The sequence below is a fragment of the Acanthaster planci genome, linkage group LG17 (genome assembly GCF_054643075.1).
Source record: "Acanthaster planci isolate LZ-2023a linkage group LG17, COTS_SCS, whole genome shotgun sequence".
Lineage (NCBI taxonomy): Eukaryota > Metazoa > Echinodermata > Asteroidea > Valvatida > Acanthasteridae > Acanthaster > Acanthaster planci.
The window spans coordinates 10,161,337-10,180,616 of NC_141793.1; the positions used below are offsets into that span (position 1 = coordinate 10,161,337).

Sequence of the window (19,280 nt, forward strand, 5' to 3'; positions counted from 1 at the left end):
CGTTAATAAGCGCACTGTTAATACAAGATTCTGCTTAAGACAAGGAAATTGTTAGGTCCCAATCCTTTCTTTTTCAATGTTTTCATTCCTGATAATACAAGGTTCCTGTTAAAACAAGGTGATTTGCCAAGTCCAAGAGGCCTCTTATTAACGAGGTTCGACTGCACACTTATTATCCCCAGCAGACTCGAGTGTTTGTAAACGTGGATACATGTACAGTTTATTTGTATTTTATGGTTTCTTAAAACTGACCAATTTCGGATATGATTATAATGTACTTTGAAGGAGGCGTAGCAAACTAACATTTTAACTACACACAAGCTTAAGTCAGAGGATAATTGGCAACTGGCCGTTTGACATTTTTCGTATGTGTTGGTATAGAATAATAAAACGTGTTGTATTAGTTTTGGGTAAGAAAATACTTGTACATACCAGTAACAAAACAAAGTCAAAAAAGTAACACTAAAATGAAAACAAAACAGAAAAGGCAAAGAAAAACTACATGTATGTTGCTTTGTCAGTGGTCGCATATTTTAATTATATACACGCATAAGAGTGTAGATGCTTAAGATTATGTACAGCTTAACTATTTATAGTTTACGTGCTTAAGATTTACAAGTAATAGCACTAAACCTTATTTCAATTATTAGACTACTCAGTGTCCTAAATACAGGAAACCACCATTTCGAGGTGAATCGCTCAGTAACCAAATGAGCAATAATTTTCATTGATGCACAGAGGACAAAAAAATGGGACCAAAAATTTAATCTTTCCACAAAACGAGGCCCATATTTCCGAGTGATTATCAAAGGTTTGTACATGTAGCTCCCGACCATATGGTCCTGGGTTATAATTTGGCAGCCAGTTTATACATTGTGACCATGAGCAAGTCACTTTACCGCAATGCGTCTCTCTCTGCCAAGGAAAAATTGGGCACCTGCTATAGGGAAGAGAGATGGTTATTGTGTTAATTAAGTTCTGAGCGTCTGACTGCCTAACCCACAGATTATCTTGACCAGCCGAGAGCCAGTCATGTGGCAGTTGCTACTGTTATCTGGCTCTTCACGGCCAAAAGAACTATACACGTAGCAACAGAAGGACAATGTACATGTAGACGTGCCTTTAATGCGTATTTTGATGAAATGTACTCAGTTGCTGCTTAATTCAAGCAGAATCTGTGGGAGAGGTGTTGTAGGCCAAATACTGACTGCATTACCTCATGGTGTATAGCAAAACTAACATCCCTCGGTGATCTGGAGATCTTCTTAAGAGCCTTACAATGCCACATGAGGCAGTCAATGTATCAATTGAATTATAGATTTTAATAGAGTTTACTGAGCAATTCAACTAGTCATCCTGGTTTACTTGTCAAGGCGCCCTGTAAAATGTACAGTGCAATGTTTCAACGATCAAGTAGACGATTCCTGTTTGATGTCTAAGAGCCATCACCACAGGAATATTATGCATTCATTCAAATTGATATGAAATTTACATCAGTACAATAATTAATCAAAATTTTACCATGATGTACAAAATAGATGTTTATCAATTCCTTTGTCTAACGTAGAAGACATGAAATTCTAAGTGTTCCTTGTGCTGAATGTGGTTTTGATCCTGGAAAATGTAGGGGCCATCCATTTCTTTCATCATTTCAACAAGTGAGCGAAACAGTTGACCCTCGTTAATAACAGCACTAATATACAAGATTCTGTTTATAACAAGGATATTTTCAGGTCCCAATCCTTTGTTTTTCATTGTTTTCATTCCTGATAATACACGTACAAGGGTCCTGTTACAAAAAGAAAGACCTCTTATTAACGAGGCTCAACTGTACTTGTTTTGTTTGTCCTCCACCAGAGTAATGAAACATGTCATGTAATACATTGTAATAAGACCAACAACTGTTTTTGTGGGGAGGAGGTGGAGGTAGGGGCTTAGTTCTGGTTACAAAAGGCTTTCATACTGACCGCACTTTCTGCTCATTCAGTTAGAAGAGCTGATGTATGTGTTGAACGCTGAGCCAATCGGTGATGAAAAGTACACCTGGCCTCTGCTGTGAATGGGCACAAAGTGCTGTGGCAAGAAACAAGAAAAGCATTCAGAGAAACACCAATAAGGTGATAGATGATGAAGCTTTAAAGAGCGATGTGGCCTTAATGAAGAGCTTAAAAGGTCAAATCTTTGACCAGTTAAGTTTAAACTGTTAAGTGATTCACCACTTCAAACATGAGGAGGTTAAACAATTCCATGACAGATATTTTTATGAAAGTTCCAAAGTCTGGTAATTTGCAGGAGCAGGGGGGCTCTGCTGATTATTCACATGTTGGTTGTCTAACATTTGTGAGAATCTATTTTTCAAAATAGGATATGATGAGGTGAAAATCAATCGACTATTTCAACAGAAATAATTATTAGCATGTACAATTGCATTCTAAAGGCAAATTTTAGGTGAAATGAGTAAGCTTAAAAGTACCAGAACACCCCTACCCAATAAGGCCAAAAACGTACCAGTACATGTACCTCTCCTCCAAATTTTTCTTTAAACAATTTGTAAAAATCATACATTTTTTTGTGATTTAATGAGTTTTAGTACATGAACCCAATGCTTGATACTGTAGAAAGGGAGGTTGAATATTCCATTATTTTAACTGACTCTGACTCACCAGTGGTTCATAAAAGCTTATTTGTTCATTATGTGGAGAAGGCTTGCATAAACACATCTCATGCTTCAGTGAATGCCTCTGGTTTAGTATGCATGCCCGTTAGATGTATTTGTAAGTCCATGACGGTAGGTGTACAGTGTACATACAGGTGTGTTGAACATGACTTGGCCCACTGCCTATAAAAGCCTACAATCATAGCAAGTGCATGTACATGTATACTCTTGTACACTGAAGCCTCAGAGTACATGTACAGTATTGAAAAGGAAGTGCTAGCAATAAGATGGAACAAGTATTGCACAAATGACAAACCTTATTTGAGAATTCGACCAAAAGAACCATGTCTTCATAAACAAAACTAAACAATAATGTGGTTTGTAGGCCAAAAATAGCACAGTGACTGGAGCCACTGACATGACATGTAACATTGTAGGTGGAATAGATACTCGGTTGGGCATGCAATTTAGACAGAGCAATGAAGCTTCAGTACCAGTGCGCCAGAAACATGCCAAGGAACACAGTATATGGATAGAGACTTTGCATGGTAGCCATCTTGCAGGGCAGCTCTTTTGTTCCACGGGGAAGCCTTCTTCGTGCATACCCTGTGGAACAAAAGCACGGCCTGCAAGATGGCAGCCATGCGAACTCTCTATGGAGGGAATAAAGCACAGAATTTTTTCCTGTGTTAAAGCTTCAGTGTACACATACGTGTACATGTATGTAGTTCTCAGCCAAATTTTGAACTGGATTAAGGGGGGCAAAGCTGACGAACACGAGAACTGCATTGCAATGATTACAAAATACATGTAAAGTGACTTCAGACCATCACTGTTTAATAAAAACCGAGTTCAAGGGACAACACCCACAAGTACTTTGAAAGCGCAAAGCCAATTATGTTTTGATCACTTTTCTTCGTAATTAACTTTTACACAACTGGGAGTGTCTGAAGTCTTCAAATTATTTTGTCATCTTACCCTTGTGCACTGACCACTGAATATCCATTGTTCTTTAGCTTTGTTCCCTTCCAACCAGTTCAAAAGGACTTGACTGCAACACCACGAAACTTTGGGCCATTTGTCACTACGGTACCATCCCATGACTAATATCGTCACTGTTTTCATGTAGAGCCACACAGCTAGATTTTGAAGAAAAAAATGGCTTTCGAGAAATTGCCGGAGAAGCTTCTCCTAGTGTATGTGTATTTCAAAACTGCAAAATAGCAATATGGAACAAATTTATGCAGTAAAAAAACCTCAAATGATTCTTTGACAGATAAACTTTGCTTGAACTAAGGACTTAAACTGAACACAGTGGTTCATTAGCCAAAATCAATTACATTTACATGTAGTAAAGATGTGTGTCCGTTCATGGAATTGAAAATCCACGTATTCCTACTGTGGCCTTTCTGTGCAACGTACTTTTTCAAGTGCATACAACTGTTACATTGAAAGAAATATGTGTGGCTCTTCATGAAAACAAAATTCTTAAGTTGACCTACATGTACTTTTTGTCCTTTTCAGTCAATGCATTTTGTATGTGTACAAGTTGCAGCAAGACTTGTGTCTCTTTGTAAAAAATGCAAAATGCAGTTATCCAGATTTTGGTCCCTACATCTAACAACATGAATGAAATCGAAATTGAAAAAATGCTACTTTTGACATGTGTGGCTCTTTGTGAAAACAGTGATGAAATCAGGACTAGTTACACATAAGCCATAATATATTCTCGGCCATTGTAGCAAAATTTAGTTAATTTGTGTCAAATGCTGGTGACATGTATGTGGAAGGCTCAATAAATTCAGAGAAATTGTGTTCTCTCTTATTAAGAGTGTAGTTGTCATCTTTCATGCCAACGAGCAATTTGCCTCGAAGTTGGCAAAGTGGATGGCAAGTTGTTACATGGGATTCATTAGGATCATCGAAGGGGACAATGCCAAGAAGTTTAATAGATAAAACTTTTAAATGATATATAAAAGTTATTTCATGCTCTGTTCATTCTTTGGTATAACTTGAAGAGAACATTTCGGAGTAAAAGAAGAGTTAATATTTTGCTGAATTCTACGGAATCTAAGAAAACCCAAGACCTCCTGAAAAACAAACATGTCGGTGTTCGTTCCCTGACCAGCTTACAAAAATCCATTTCTGCTTTCTGTTGTACAGATCCTGAAGGTTTTAGCCTGACCGTAATGTTCCTGAACCTTCTAAGTTCAATTTCATTCTTCACACGTTGTTGGGGGTTTAGTCTGAGGTAGGGGTTTGAAGTGTTGAGGTCGAATCCATCACTGGTCCCGGCAAGTTCATCAAAAGTCCATCACAATTCATTCAGTCTTCAACCAAGTCATACACTATTCAAGTGATCTCTGACAAAAACTATTCCTTCGTCATAACTCAATCTTTAACTTTTTACTGGCTTTGTGAAAGGGCTTGTGTCTATACTTGTGAAGGGACTTGTGACGGGTGCGCTCTGACCACGGGGGTCATCTTGAATCCAGATTACATGCACATCCAGCAGCAGCGTTGTAACAATGACACTGGAGCATGCTCACTTTTCTTGACTTTATCATGGTAAAGCTACCACTGGTCGTTTGTGTGGCCTCCACCAATGGCGGTCCACACTGTGATGACTACCATACAGAACTACTTACATTATCATTGATCACATTGTAAATTCAGTTCAACCTTGGCTCGTCTGCTTATAATTTACCACTGAAACACACAAACATTCTCACCATGTCATCCCCATCCATTAGTATCTTGGCGACAGGGTCCAGGCACAGACGGTCGGGGGCATTCCGGGGGTTGAATTTGCTGGGCAGCCGACAGGCGTAGAGGGCACACTCCTCGTCCAGGAGTGCTTCGTGGAAAAGCTGGTTTGTGGTTGCTGTAATGACAGGAAATTCAAACACACAGAGAGGATCACAAAAAGGGGGAATTACAAATGGAGAAGTTGAACACAGACAGATACTTGGAATTACAAAAATCAATTCCAAATGAATGAGACACTGAAGTCACACTTCATCATTAACCCTCACACTCTCGGATCAAAGCATCGCAAGGTATCAAAGAAACAGTATCACGTCAGGTCAAAGGAAATAGAACAAATCATTTACTTAAAATGAAGATGCACAGGTTCACTCAACTTCACAAATCCAACTAAAAATTACTCACCGGACAAAAGAGGCTTCATTTTGCTCTTTAAAAAAGCAGCTGCTCCCCTGTTTGTCATAAGCTCTGCTCCGAGAGACAATGACCCTTGACCTTTGAACTTTAAATGGCTCCAAGGCCTCTGCGGCTCTCCATGTGAGTATGGCTTAGGTTTCTCATTACCTGCATCACCCACAGTAGTGGCTTCAAGAACTTGATCAATAACATGCAGTGTATTATGCAAGTTTATCTCTTTTAGAGGCATGGACGTGGCTTTTGTTTGGGTTGAAGTGGGCGCAGAAGTGGGATTACCAGTTCTGCTTGAACACTGCTGTGACAGGTTGTCATCAGCTGCAACTGCCTCAAAGTTGGATGTTTCTGTTGTTGCTCTGGTTGCAGAAGCAGGATAATAGTCAAGACCTGATTCTTGCTGCAGGGGGTTGCTATTCCTGGCCTCAGTTTCTGACACTGTGGCTGTAAGGCTGACAGACGGCAGATCGCTTGTCAAAGCTGTTTGGTGCTGGGCAGGACTGAACGAGGTTGGTTTTCCTTCAGCACTCGGGGGTACTTGGCCAGGTCGCATAGGTATCGGAGACACAAACTGCACAGGAGAAACCTCAAGGTCCGGATTTCTACTCAAGGCAGACATGCTTCGCATTGCAAGTGGAGTGTGAATGGGCGGGATATCTTGACTGTACAGAGCGGGCTGGTTGCCCAGGACACTCACGGATGGCAGCAACTGTTTGAGGGTCAGCTCCTTGATCATGGAATGGGGTTTGACAGCTTGGGGAGTGCAGATGTGGGCCGGGGTGGAGGACATCTGGGCAGACACTCTTTCACCAGCGAGCTGTGGATTCCACTCCCTGGCATTTGGAAGGAGTGGCTGCCCAGAGGACAACAGCGATGTCGTACTGCTGGAGAAGACAGATCCCTGTGGCATCTTGGAATTACCAGATCTGTCAGTATTTGGCTGACACGAATGCTCGTGAAGACCCATACTGGCTTGGTTGACAGCGAGAACTGGACTCTCGTGATTGTTAGTAGGTACTGAATGGAAGGAAGAACTGGTTGCTATGCGACAAAAGGAATCTGGTTGGGGATATCCATTTGTGAGGTCATGGGAAGAACCAGAGGGCACGATTAATTTCTGGGAATTCCACATCCTGTTTGGGAGGCTTTCTTGTCTGCTGCAAGGGTGCTCTATAGACAACTTTTGTGAAAAACTGTTGATTGGTTCTCCAGTTCCACTAGGAATGAAGTGACTGGCTGTGCTAATATCAGTTTCTGTAGCCAGCTGAGGTCGAGAAGCAGCGCCCAAAGGTCTCCGCGAGGTATGAAGACCGTCACTTGCATTCTGGCCAAGATGTCGAGAGGACATTGTGGTGGCAGCTTGGGAGAGACTTGTTTTGGTTCGCTGCGGGTTAACATCGTCAGAACAACCATGATGGTTGAATTCTACTCTTTCTGCTGCCATATTCTTGTTCAACATTTCCTGTGGTGTTTCCATCTTAATCTCAGGCATCCTGAGATCAGGAGTTCTGCTCCTGTTTTCTGGCTTGCTTGGAGAGTCACATTCAGCCATTTCAACAAATGGTTTCTCAGGAGTGTTCAAAGTTTCAAGAGGCCTGTGGAGACTCTGATGCCACAGTTCAGAAGCATCACAACTGGTACTCTCATTGGACATTTTAAAATTCGATTCAGAGTGGAATTTCATTGGCGTTGCTGAAGGTTGCGAAAGCCCATACATGTAGGTAACATTTCTCGGAAGTTGGCTTCTTTTGAAGGGACTTCCCGGGCTGTGATTAAATGGTTTCTTTCCAAATTGGGCTGTGTGGTTTGTTGATGGCTTCTGTAGGCTCTCTGTGGCTTTCCCAGGAGCTGTGCTCACGCCCAGAGTTGGAGCAGAGTCTTGCTCTGGCATTTGGAAGAATTGTTTCTGCTGTGACTGAGAGGAACTTTGGAGTAGGGCCTTCCCTGGCAGAGACTGTTGGTCACATTGTAAAGGTACCACTGGGAGAGGCGGTGAATCAACTGCCCTATCATGCCGAGCCTCTTGCTCCTTCCTTTCTTCAGGGTCTGCTGTTGGTGGTGAAAGAAGGCAGTCATCTTGCTGGAGCCTCTGAATCTCTGACAAAAGCTGTTGCTCAATCTCATCCATCTCCTTCCACAGTAAAAAAACAAGAGACAAAGACAAATTTTAGATGGTGTGTTCATGGATAAGAACTCTTTAACTGCTGAGCAGCCAGAATCAACCAGACTTGAAACAACTGTAGCCTACACAGATGACTATCATTTACAGCCTAAAGTTTGCAACAAATTTATCTAATTATATTTATATATAAAATGAAGGTTCTGACCACATACATGTAGCTACAGCAAACTCTTTCAAGAAAAGTTTCAATCATGCTTGTTTTACTCATTTCCACTACAGAAAGGCCACAGAATTGTTCTCACTTGCCACACGCTCTTGGCAGACATTGTTGTGTGTGGAGGGAAACGAGGCTACTGAAGGCTTGAGAGCAATCAAACAAACGGGTCATTTTGAACAAAAAGGCTGCATATTAGACAACTAACATGACCAGCATACAGACGAACCTCATTAATAAGAGGTCCTCCAGGATTTGCAAATTACCTTGTTATAACATGAACCTCATACTTTGTTTTATCAGCAATGACAACAATGAAAAACAAAATAATGGGAGTAAAAAGCTTGTTACATGTACATGCAGAATTTGGAATGAACAGTGATATTGACAAGGTTAGACTGTATTTCGGTCATTCCATGAGGTTGGGGCACAATTTGTGACGGCGTCAATTGTTACATGGGTTCCGTAAAAATGAACAGCTTTTTCCCTGCATGTGGATTCCAAATTGACATTGTTATACATCTTGCAAGGCTAAATACAGAGGTGTGTGTTAATTTCCACAGTAAAACGTCATAACAGGTGGTAAAAGTTACCGATATAAAAAGGACACCATCACAAATTGTGCCCCAACCATATGGAATGACTTACAGTGTATTTACTTCTGTTAATCAGGTTAGCCTCAAATTTCATAAATGGAACTCCTTGGGTGCATTAGGCCTCGAGGTTAGTGTTTGTAGCTTCTGATCATAGGGTGGGGGAGGGGGTCGAATCCAGCTCGTGGCAGCATGATATAATCGTAGGCACGTCATTTTACCCCCATGCGCCCCTTTCCACTCAGAAGTGAATGGGTATCAGTGAGGCAGATGTGGTAATTATGTTCAGACGTTTGCGCCTAATATGGCTGTATCAGGCTAGTATACTGCCCAGGGAGGTGAAATAGTTTCAGATGTTGTGAGACCAATGAGCAGGAATGATGACATTTATTAGTGCCTTTGAATTACAGATCTGTGAGATACATGTACTGTGCACCTTATAAATGCTTTGATGCTATTATAATTGTTGGCCTTGGCTGTCATTGGCTGCAACTAAATACTAACGACAAAGCCTTAAACCTTTTTACAAGCCAGCATCCACGGATATGAGACATGGAAGACAGCCAACCTTTAGCTCCTGGCAGTGCACAGCGACCTGCTGCTGCAGTTGTAAAATCTGGTCTTGTTTGCCCTTGATGTTGGCTCCCTGTTGCTGCCCCTCGTTATTGGTTGGCTGGTTCACACTGAACAGGTCCAGACTCCGAGTGTCCTCATCCACAAAAAGCGCAGTTGCCACTTCATCCTGAATGTAAATCAACATCAGCAGATATGCAAGGCTATGAATACAATGAGCCTTAATTTCTACAGAAGTACAAGCAAGATGAGCTTTGTATCTCCAATTCACATGACAGAAGTGAGCATACTGAATTTCAATGAGACATATTCACATTATATAAAAGCAAGCACACTGACTTTCAACAGGACCTACCTTGCCAGGTACACTAGCTGTTCTTATACCTGGGGGGCTGAGTATATCTGCCCATTTCACTGACAGGGCTCTGCTCTCCTGGATTGGTGACAACCAAAAATTTAAAGAAAGTACACGTAATAATTCCAAATTAAGTTTACTTCAATATTAACTCTGGAATGATTAAACTTTGATTCGAGATATCTGTAATAGTTGTTCTACTCACTGCAACATGAACAAAATGCGGTTGGATCAAAGGGGAAATAAGTGCACGTTGAGCTTATTTACATTCAGTACAGAATAAAAAAATGAGAACACTTTTAATATTATGATGGGGTGTGGTTTCTTCTCTTGTACAGCAAAGTATTGTTTCTGGTTGCTGGAAAATATGTACATGTATACAAGATTGTGGTTGTACTGTGTTATTGAGGTGTGATACCTGGCTACATGGTGTTTCAGGTTTACTGGCTTCTGGCTAGCACCCCCCAAAATGATATTGACAAATGGGAAGAGCCACCAACATAGGGCTGGATAGCTCAGTTGGGAGCGCACCGGTACAGTAATCCGGAGGCCACAGGTTCCAATCCTGTTCCAGTTAATTTCTTAGTTCATCTTTATAATCACTTATAAGCACCTAGTCAGTTTCCCTATATAATTTGTTTTATAAAAAGAAACTTCAGCATTACATTGTAAATCTTTGAGACTTTATACATGGGTACAGGTGAAAATTCAGCACTTTGGCCTTCAGAGTTCTGGCTTTATGCTGTGCTACAGCATACATTTACTGTGTCCAGTTTCAGTGGAAATGACAAAGCTGCAACCGAGTACGAAATTTTCCACAACTCTTATCGCTTTTCTTCAATTTTCCTACATTGCCCTTGAATGTCAAGGCAGGGATTCTTGAGGGGGGCTGAGGAGGGCGAGCTGGCCCACAGCAAATGCAAATGTTGCCACCTGTAACAGTGTTACTGACATGTAATGTGAGATGGCAGCATAGACCTCTATCATGGTGTAGCCATCTTGCTTTATTCTACCATTCAAAGTCATGTGACAAAAGTGAGGCTGGAAGGAAAAATTGGTCCCTTTTATCAACAAGTGAAGTTATATTACTAGTGCCAATGGGTCTACAGGGAACAAGACAAACATGGTAGCATCACGATGAAGGTCTATGGCGCAAAACAGCTGAAGAGCTTGAATGAGGTGGGCCGCCTCACATTTCGGGTGAACCCTGCTTCACAAACATGCATACTTGGACAAACCTTGTTGGCATTCGGCTTCTTCAGTGCTGAGGGTGGTGCCACGAGGGCCGGGGAACAAGACGTGTCCTGCCCCCTCAGAGCAGCATGGTGGCGTGGGTTCAGGATACGGCTGGCCTGCAGTGGGTGTCAAAAGCAACAATCATCTCCTTATAATGAATTATTCCAAAATCCAGATAAATTCTGACAGATCTTAATCTTTGAAAGAAATCTTGTGGCATTAAAAAGTGGAAATTTTGCGAGAATGGTACAATGTATGTCCGATTCTCTTCAAAGGTGCTTCAAACTGACCTCAAGACATCATTGGAAATATCTGTAAAAGCTCAGCATGATACTTAAATGCAGAGCGACTACACAAAGGGGAAATGTACAGTGGGGGAAGTTGGTTCTTTTATATTTAAAAAAAAGCAGAAGCAACATACTGTTGCGGGAGTTCTCATCCTTCTTGGTGCTGACATCATCACATGTGACTTATTGACAGCCTTGCAGGTGGACCGAGCGACAACTAAAGAGGACAAAACAAGGCGCAGGTTGAATGGAGAAGAAAAAAATTCACAAATCTCTGAAAAAAAAAGCTGACTCAAGCCAATGCCACAAACCCTAAGAATTACAGAAGAAAGCACAAGGCCAGTTTATCAATTTGAAATTAAAGGTAAAAGCTTCATTCAGGGCCTGTTTGTTTCACACAGATCTGGATCTCGATCAGTGATCACCAAACTGGTTCGCTCCGTCCATTGGGTGGGCTCTGGTGTCAGTGAACCAATGAGTGAACACTGATCATGATCCGGATCCATGTGAAAAAACAGGTCCGTAAATTTTTACAGTGCAGACCTGTTGTTTTTGTGTTGGTCAGCCGTTCGAGCGGCTGGCTGTTGCTTGAAGGTACCATGTTTTCAGCCAGACTCAAACGTGACAAGATGTGGTTGGCAAAGTCCGTGTACACCCGGTTGAAGTTCATGTTGCGGGGCCTCTGGTAGTAGATTGAAGTTCTCATGGGGCCCTGCAACAAGCATGAAACAGGAATATGATCCATGTACATCAACTTGAATGGGATGGGACACACCACACAGAGTTCACTGTCAGGCCGGAATACACGTACATGTTGCAGGGCATCTGACTGGAAAATGACATTTTCAACGGGACCTTGTAACAAGCACAACTGGCTCATCAGTACAAATCTGACTTCAAATTAACATTTACACATCGCCCTGCAACAGCATAGGAAGAAAAATACATGTACAGTGTATGCTTCCTCAATATTAATTTAGATACCTGTACAATTCATAAAGCTTGGAAAACGTTAGTATTGTGGAGCTTCTGATCGGAGGCTAAGGTTTCACCTGGGCCCTGAAACTATCACAACTGGAAAATTCAGTGATTGTCTGAATTACTTTTTGACCACCCTGAAGATAATTGACAATCTTGTAGGATAAACTACATGTACTTAAAATCATGAATTTCCTTGAGATAGCGACTGCTAAAAAAAAAAAGCACACAGACTTTTTTAACCTGTGGCCTCACCTGAGACTGCCGGCCACAATACATGCTTTCGTGGTTTCTACCTGCCCCTGTGGCTGTGCCAATTGTCTGCCTCACTGCTGGTGCCTGGCGTTGGAATTTGGCCCCAGTGTTGTTGAGGATACTCGCGAGGGCCCCAGCATCCGGCTCAAAATTGATGTCCATTCCTAGAGGAAACAAGACCAAGAGGTAAAATGCAATAGCATTTCATTTAATGCAAAGTTTGACTTAAACAATTGACAAGGTATGTCCAGGAAATTCTCCTCAAGGAAGTGTACTTGTTGGTGGCAAATTCTGTATCACAAGGCTATTTTTATAAAAGAAATGCTTTGACTTGGGATGCATACAGACATATCAAAGCTCGGTGTATATCTACAAAGTTTTTACCCTTAAAGAGCTGAAGTGGCCAAAACCAGCAAAGTTGATTATATGTATCCTTGTCATACTGACAAGCTGGTTTTTATTATTTTGAGTTTTGTATGTGTAAATCTTTGTATGTGATTTTAGGAGACTCTCTCGACAGTGATTGAGTTCGCTTTTAGGTTATCCTTTAGGGGTGTTAGCAAATGTTGTGTAAGTCTAGTATGTCTCTTAGTTTTGTACTTTGTGTCTGTATTCCCTGGAAAAATAATGAAAAAAAAATGCCCCCATGTGCATTTTTTCCCATTATCATCTCAACACATACATGTGTATTTGATGGCCCTGAACATTTCAGATTATTTCTGCCAATGTCTTGCTGTCATTTTGACACCAGTTCTAGGTTCCCGCAAAATGACAACTTTCCTAGCACAGGGCAGGCCCAAAAGTTTTTTTTTCATTAGAAAATCTAAACACCAGTTCTAGGTTCCCGCAAAATGACAATTTTCCTAGCACAGGGCAGGCCAAAAAGTTTTTTTTTTCATTAAAAAATCTATTGTGCTACAACTTTGCCCTTCTCACAGATGCAGTCATACTGGACACCTCATTTGGCAAGTTCACTTCAAAATGGTCACAGGATGGCTGAGATCTTTGACTTCCCCCACTCTCAAACAACCCAGAATGCACCCGATTCCCACAAAACTGGCGTCAAAACATGCACATGACATCAGCAGAAAAACCTGTGATAGCTGAGCTGGATGGAAAAAAATCTCATGATGTGGGAGGAAAAGTTAACAAAGTGGATCTGAAGAGAGAGCGAATCCGTCCACCCTACGACCCTTTCAGCATGAAGTTTTCTAAATACCTTTCCAAGAACAGCAACTGCAACCCAAGTGTGGAACTTTTCATTATGTCTGTACGTGTATAGCTCTGGACTGTATAAACACATCATGTTTCTTCTCATTTACCCTGCTGCTGCTCGGCCAATGAAGGGTTCCTGCCTTTGTGTTGTTCCTGTTCCAGGGGGTCATTCTGCAATGCTGGCTTGCTGGCCTGGCCTTCCACCTGACGGCTGCCTGTGGTTTTGATGTTCTGGGTATTGTCAGCTCGTCCCTGGAATGTGCTCGGCAAGGCGCCCAGGGTTTGCCGACCTGGCTTGGCTTGGGTAAATCCAGATCCACCTAAATACAGAAATTGACGAAGAACAGTTTTTACAACAGAGGAAAGGGTGGCAAAATACAGATCCAACACTATATATATATATGTACTTGGCATGTATGGACTTTTGCTTTGCCTTCATGAGTTTTTCATGTCAAGATGCAATCAGTTTGAGCACATTCAGACAAAATCACACCAGTTGGTGTCATGCAAACCCAAACCAGTGCATGACTGTGCTGTGCTCTTTGCACGGGAGCTCACATCAGTAACAGCCCAGGGCCTGTTTTTTTCACACTGATCCAGATCATGATAAGTGATCCCACATTGGTTCACTGACACCTGAACCCACCTAACTGATAGAGTGAACTAGTTTTGGGATCACTGATCGAGATCAAGATCTGTATAAAACAGATGGGCCCCTAGTGTCACCTACTGATTCTACTGCTACATAGACGCTGCATGCATTTTCATAATACAAAGTTCCCCTAAACCTAGCGCCTACCATAGCCAGCCACAGTCAGCCTGCCTTGCTGCTGGGATTCAGAAGCAGGCAGGCCGGCATTGAGAATGCTCTGCAAGGCTTCGTCGTCCGACTGGAAGACGTCTTCGTCCCATTCGTCCATGGTGGGTGACACATGCTTGCCATCGTGATACCGGGCATGGAAAACAGTGCCTGGCTTTGTCAGGTCAAACTCCCGGATCTGTGAATGGAATATAAAAGTGGGTGGCACCAAACAACAGGAATTAAGGGTTTCATGCAATGCAATTTCTTGTTTGACAACTATCCTCGAAAATGTGCCTATGTGCTCAAGTTTTTACTTCGCTACTTTTGAATGTATTTTGGTACATGTACCTTTTCAGTTTGTATGCTAATCCAATTTCGATATTCATGAGCAAAACTGTGGTGTCATTCCACAGAGAAAACTGCAATGTTTATACATGATTTGCACACACAAAAAAGCTGATGGAATGTTTATTTCTTGTTCTAAAATTCCCCTGCTTCAGTGTTCCACTGCTGCTTGAGTAGATGACAGTGTACTTGTGAGCTCAGCCTTTCTCAGCAATATTTTCAATTATGAGTAAACATTGGGTTCACAATCTGAACAGAAAAATCATTTAAAATGGGCAGTGTGTGCAACAATGCCTCTGTTGTCCAGAGGCCCTTTCCGGTACACTTAACCCTGAAAGGATGTCACATTGTTTTCATGAGCTGAAGAAGAGAATAAAGTTGCATAAAAGTGGGTCGAACAAAACTTTCTTGCCTGGAACCTTTAATAACAGATTCAAAGTGGAAACAGAAGACTGATTCCATGAGCTCTGTCCACTAAGCGAGCACTTATTTAAAACCCTTCTTTCTGTGAAGCTTAAGATCTTTGATTGGGAGTTACTGAATTCGATTGGAAACAAATACATATACCTTTTGAGACTGAAAATTGAATTTTCTGGTGCTTTTTCAGTTTGCAATGGCAAAGTACCACTTTGGATGATGGAAGTTGAATGAAATGATGATGGAGGTTGAAGAAGGCAAAGGCTTTTACATGTACCTGTGTACACTGCTTCTTGCTGCAAGCTTTTCCCTAGACAGGAAATACAAAGACAAAATATAGAGAATTGCAATATGTTCACAGTAAATTTACATGTACGAAAAAACTAAAACAATTAAGCAGAAACACTCCAAATGAAGACAGAACACAAAATGAAGAAAAGCAAAACAGACATAAAACAAAGCTGAAAACAAAACAATTGCACAAAAAGAAACGCTTTAAAAGAATATACCATAAACCTCCACATATATTTTGTGTGGGGGGGTTCAGGGGAAGAGGGTTGAAAGTGTCGCTGAATATAGATACATGTTCAGATTTCAAAAGTAATAGCCTATTCTTAAGGCAAATGAAAAAGCTACCTTAAGTGAATATGATTTTATGTAATATGTCAAACATTTGTATAATATACATTGAATATATTTGATGTCACATTCTTGTTTCCTTTTGCAACAAGCATGAACCAGCCTTGAGTCTGTTCACCAGTCTAACCTTGTTGAAGGACGACTGCCAGGACTTGTGCAGCTTGGCGAAGTCTGGCACCGGCCTCACCCTTCTCTTGGATCTGCAGGCAGGGCTGGCCTTGCTGTCTGCCGGGGTGGTCGCCTTGGCCGCGGGCGTTATTTTAACCGGTACTGGAATGCGACTGTCGAAGTGACGATTTGTACATGTAAATGCACGGTGTGGCATATTTACAATTACTGTGCAAACCCATAATCACAGGAATACATACGTACATGTTGTCCATGATATGAACACCATTTTACATACAACAATGATGTTAGCATGTGGTGAGGTTAACAAATCAATCATCAAGCTTTGTGTCAGCTAAGAATGGATGCTTTAAGTTTGGCAATCCTGAAGTTTCCACAATGCCCAGTCGTTCATAATGGTGTCTTTGTAACCAAAGTGTACCACTGATTGCTCAGTGCAAATACGGCCATCATGGTAACACAATTAATGATAAATTCGATTTTGAACATTACCTTTGCTTGTCTTTGCCACCTGGCTGCTTGACATTTTCCTTGTTTTTGGACAAGCTGCGTGAAGTTGTCCGGACACCAGCTGTCGCTTTTTTTGCCCTTGGAAGTGGACGAGACCTAGGGCAGACCCATTTAAACAGAAACTTTAGACACACTGAAATCTGAGCAAAATGCATCCTAAAATTTCATTTTCAATTTCTCAGTTTGGTTTGCCAAGAACTATTACAGCATGTGGGTTTTTTGGATCCAAGCCTCCTTTTAAAAGAATGACAAATGCAACATCCTGCTGAACGCACACGTGCTGCTGTTGTGAACTGCGATCGGTGAAAAACGATCGTCCCCTACCTTCTTAATTTACATCGGTGGTTCTGAAAACAAAACTGTTTTTTGCAAGATTTTCAAGTCAACTATTTCAGAGAGGTATGAATCGAGTCCCCAGCAATTGTGTTTATCTGAAAATGAAGCCTGATTTTCCAAATTGCAGAACTGGCTAAATTGCGAAACTGGACAATCAACTGTAGTGTCCTAATTACATACATGTACTGAATTAATTGGACTAAAGTAAAGTTATATACATATATGTACCTATTGAAATTTTCTTAGCTGCTTTTAGACCATAAGACTGTAACTGACTACTTTTTGAAAAAAACAAAAAAAAACCCAGAATTTTAACCAACCCTCTCTTGTTCTTTGTGTGCATCACATTGTGCATGCGTTAGGCTGATGAGCTGACCAACTGTATGGAATCTTGTTTTTAACAATCCCTAAATCACAACATCCCCCAAATAATTTCTACGATACAGTTTAAATATAAGTCTCTTATGTACAAAAAATGAATAAGGCAACAAAAAAGTCTCCAGTTTCTGGTCGGCATGCGTGTCACCTAAGTACATGTATATAGACCTGTGTGTCAGCAAAAAAAAAATTATTTTTTATGGCCAAAAGTTGCAAAACTTGCTTAATTGACTGGAATCCTGCTAGTGCATGATTTTAACATGTTTTAGATGGGGTACGGTTGAGTAATATGTATAGTAAAGGAGTCCCTATGCATTTAGTCAGGCATTCTTTTACAGATGAAGTTATTCCTGTATACATATCTGGGAACCAGACGAGGTGGTCTTATATCATGTGTATACAAGCTGCAAATGTGAGGGGGCCACTCTACATGTATTTCAGTGTTGGTAGTGGCGGTATGTACATGTACGTATGCAGTCAGGATGGACATTCCGCGTAATACGTATAGAAAAAAAATTGAGAACCAAAAAAAAAATAGTTGTGTTGCTGCACCACTTTTGGAGCCAGCCCCTGACCAGAAACTGGAGACTGTTTTATTAACCTAGCTAATGTGAAGATTTACCAGTAGAGCCATAAGAGGGAAGATCTCCTTAAACGATCATCGCGGTGACTTTTTTCAAACCAATATTCCTTCTGCTATCGGAAATTGTCAGTTATCTCACTGTGAAATATGAGCTCTGTGTAGTTTCAAATGTATGTTTTGGACACAAAAGTGACTGCAAGATTTTCTACCAGTTCCGCAAACGAGTTTTAGATACATGTATGTTGCAATACCTGCTTTCAGTGTGTGTGTGACGCACATCCTGTGTTGGAGAAACAAGACCTACAGTGTACCTGTACCTTGCATACCCAGAACTGTGGGACTTGACTCAACCCAGACAGATGTCACACCCCACAGTTCTGGGGGTAACCACTGTGTGGTTTACGGAACCGGCAAAGGTTTGTAGAACTGGCTAAACTACTACTGACATGACTTACCACCAAAAAAGCTTGTTATACCAGCATTCGACTGACCAAAATTGTTAGGTTGAGTATCATAGACCTACATGTAGGTCTACAATGTACATGTACGTAGGCTGGCTGGATAATTACCGGATATTTCTGGACAAAAACCTTTCCACGAAAGTAAGTTTTCGAGGCACCAGGGACCATGGACTGTTCGTGTTTGTGAAATGCCAGATCTGTAATGTCTGTGCATGATTTGGTGAGGCTCATCATCTGCCACTCTGACATCGGACCCCTTTTTGGGCGATGCTGGCATGGCTGGGGGTAGTGCTTAACTCTCTCTAAGAATCACCTCTTTCATGTCTTGAACATTCGGACATGTCATGACAGAGGTGTCTTAATTGTATGCAGTCTGCACAGTCTGCACGTCCGGATACTGGACACGGTTATACTAGTACTACATGTGTAGCGTTTGACTCTGACACCCATCATCTGATCCAAAAAGTAACGTTAGGGCCTTCGGCTATAGTCATGATGTCATGATAGTAATACAGCTAGGCTCAGGAGTAGGACATGAACATGATCATCACTGATCAAGGAACCTGCATAATCACCCTTCAAAAAAGTGGCTGTGTAGCTAAATTATACAAACCTGAGATTGTAAGTTGATGTTGGACGAATTCGAGCTTCACCCGAAGTTGGCATGATGTACTTTGATGAAGTGTTTTTTAATCCAATTAAAAATAAAAAAAAAATGTACAATTTCTACAGCAGCACTGCAGCAGCAACTTCTTTTTCACATCTCATTCACGCATGCACACTGCGCATGGATCCGATCCGTACAATAACATTGAATTTCCCAGACGTTTGCTTTGATTGGTCACTTGTACTGCATCCAACCAATCACAGCCGTTGTAACGCAGGTAACGCGTCACCGAAATACATGTTTATGTATTTTAAATCTGCACACTTATTTCAACGTGTAGTTGGTACTCAGTGAAGAAAGATAAACCCTCTCGATCTCTGCTGGCGGAGGTAAACTCTGCTAGCATCCCGTA

The 19,280-nt window shown here is 41.4% G+C and overlaps 1 protein-coding gene across 2 annotated transcripts; it reads right to left on the reverse strand.

Moving 5' to 3' along the window:
• Nucleotides 1–509: 509 nt before the first annotated feature.
• On the reverse strand, nucleotides 510–19,070 carry LOC110973509 (uncharacterized). Of its 2 annotated transcripts, XM_087148102.1 has the most exons (16): nucleotides 18,875–19,070; nucleotides 16,486–16,599; nucleotides 15,992–16,145; nucleotides 15,503–15,535; nucleotides 14,461–14,659; nucleotides 13,769–13,981; nucleotides 12,447–12,610; nucleotides 11,757–11,925; nucleotides 11,348–11,430; nucleotides 10,929–11,042; nucleotides 9,691–9,768; nucleotides 9,331–9,504; nucleotides 6,107–7,964; nucleotides 5,828–6,064; nucleotides 5,389–5,540; nucleotides 510–2,073 (listed from the first exon to the last, which is right to left on the reverse strand). In XM_087148102.1, exons 1-16 carry the CDS (start codon nucleotides 18,925–18,927, stop codon nucleotides 1,984–1,986), a joined length of 3,885 nt encoding a protein of 1,294 aa, XP_087004228.1. In that variant the 5' UTR covers nucleotides 18,928–19,070; the 3' UTR covers nucleotides 510–1,983. The 2 variants fall into 2 exon arrangements, with proteins under 2 accessions (XP_087004228.1, XP_022080076.2); XM_022224384.2 differs by having other exon boundaries at nucleotides 5,828–7,964.
• Nucleotides 19,071–19,280: the final 210 nt, after the last annotated feature.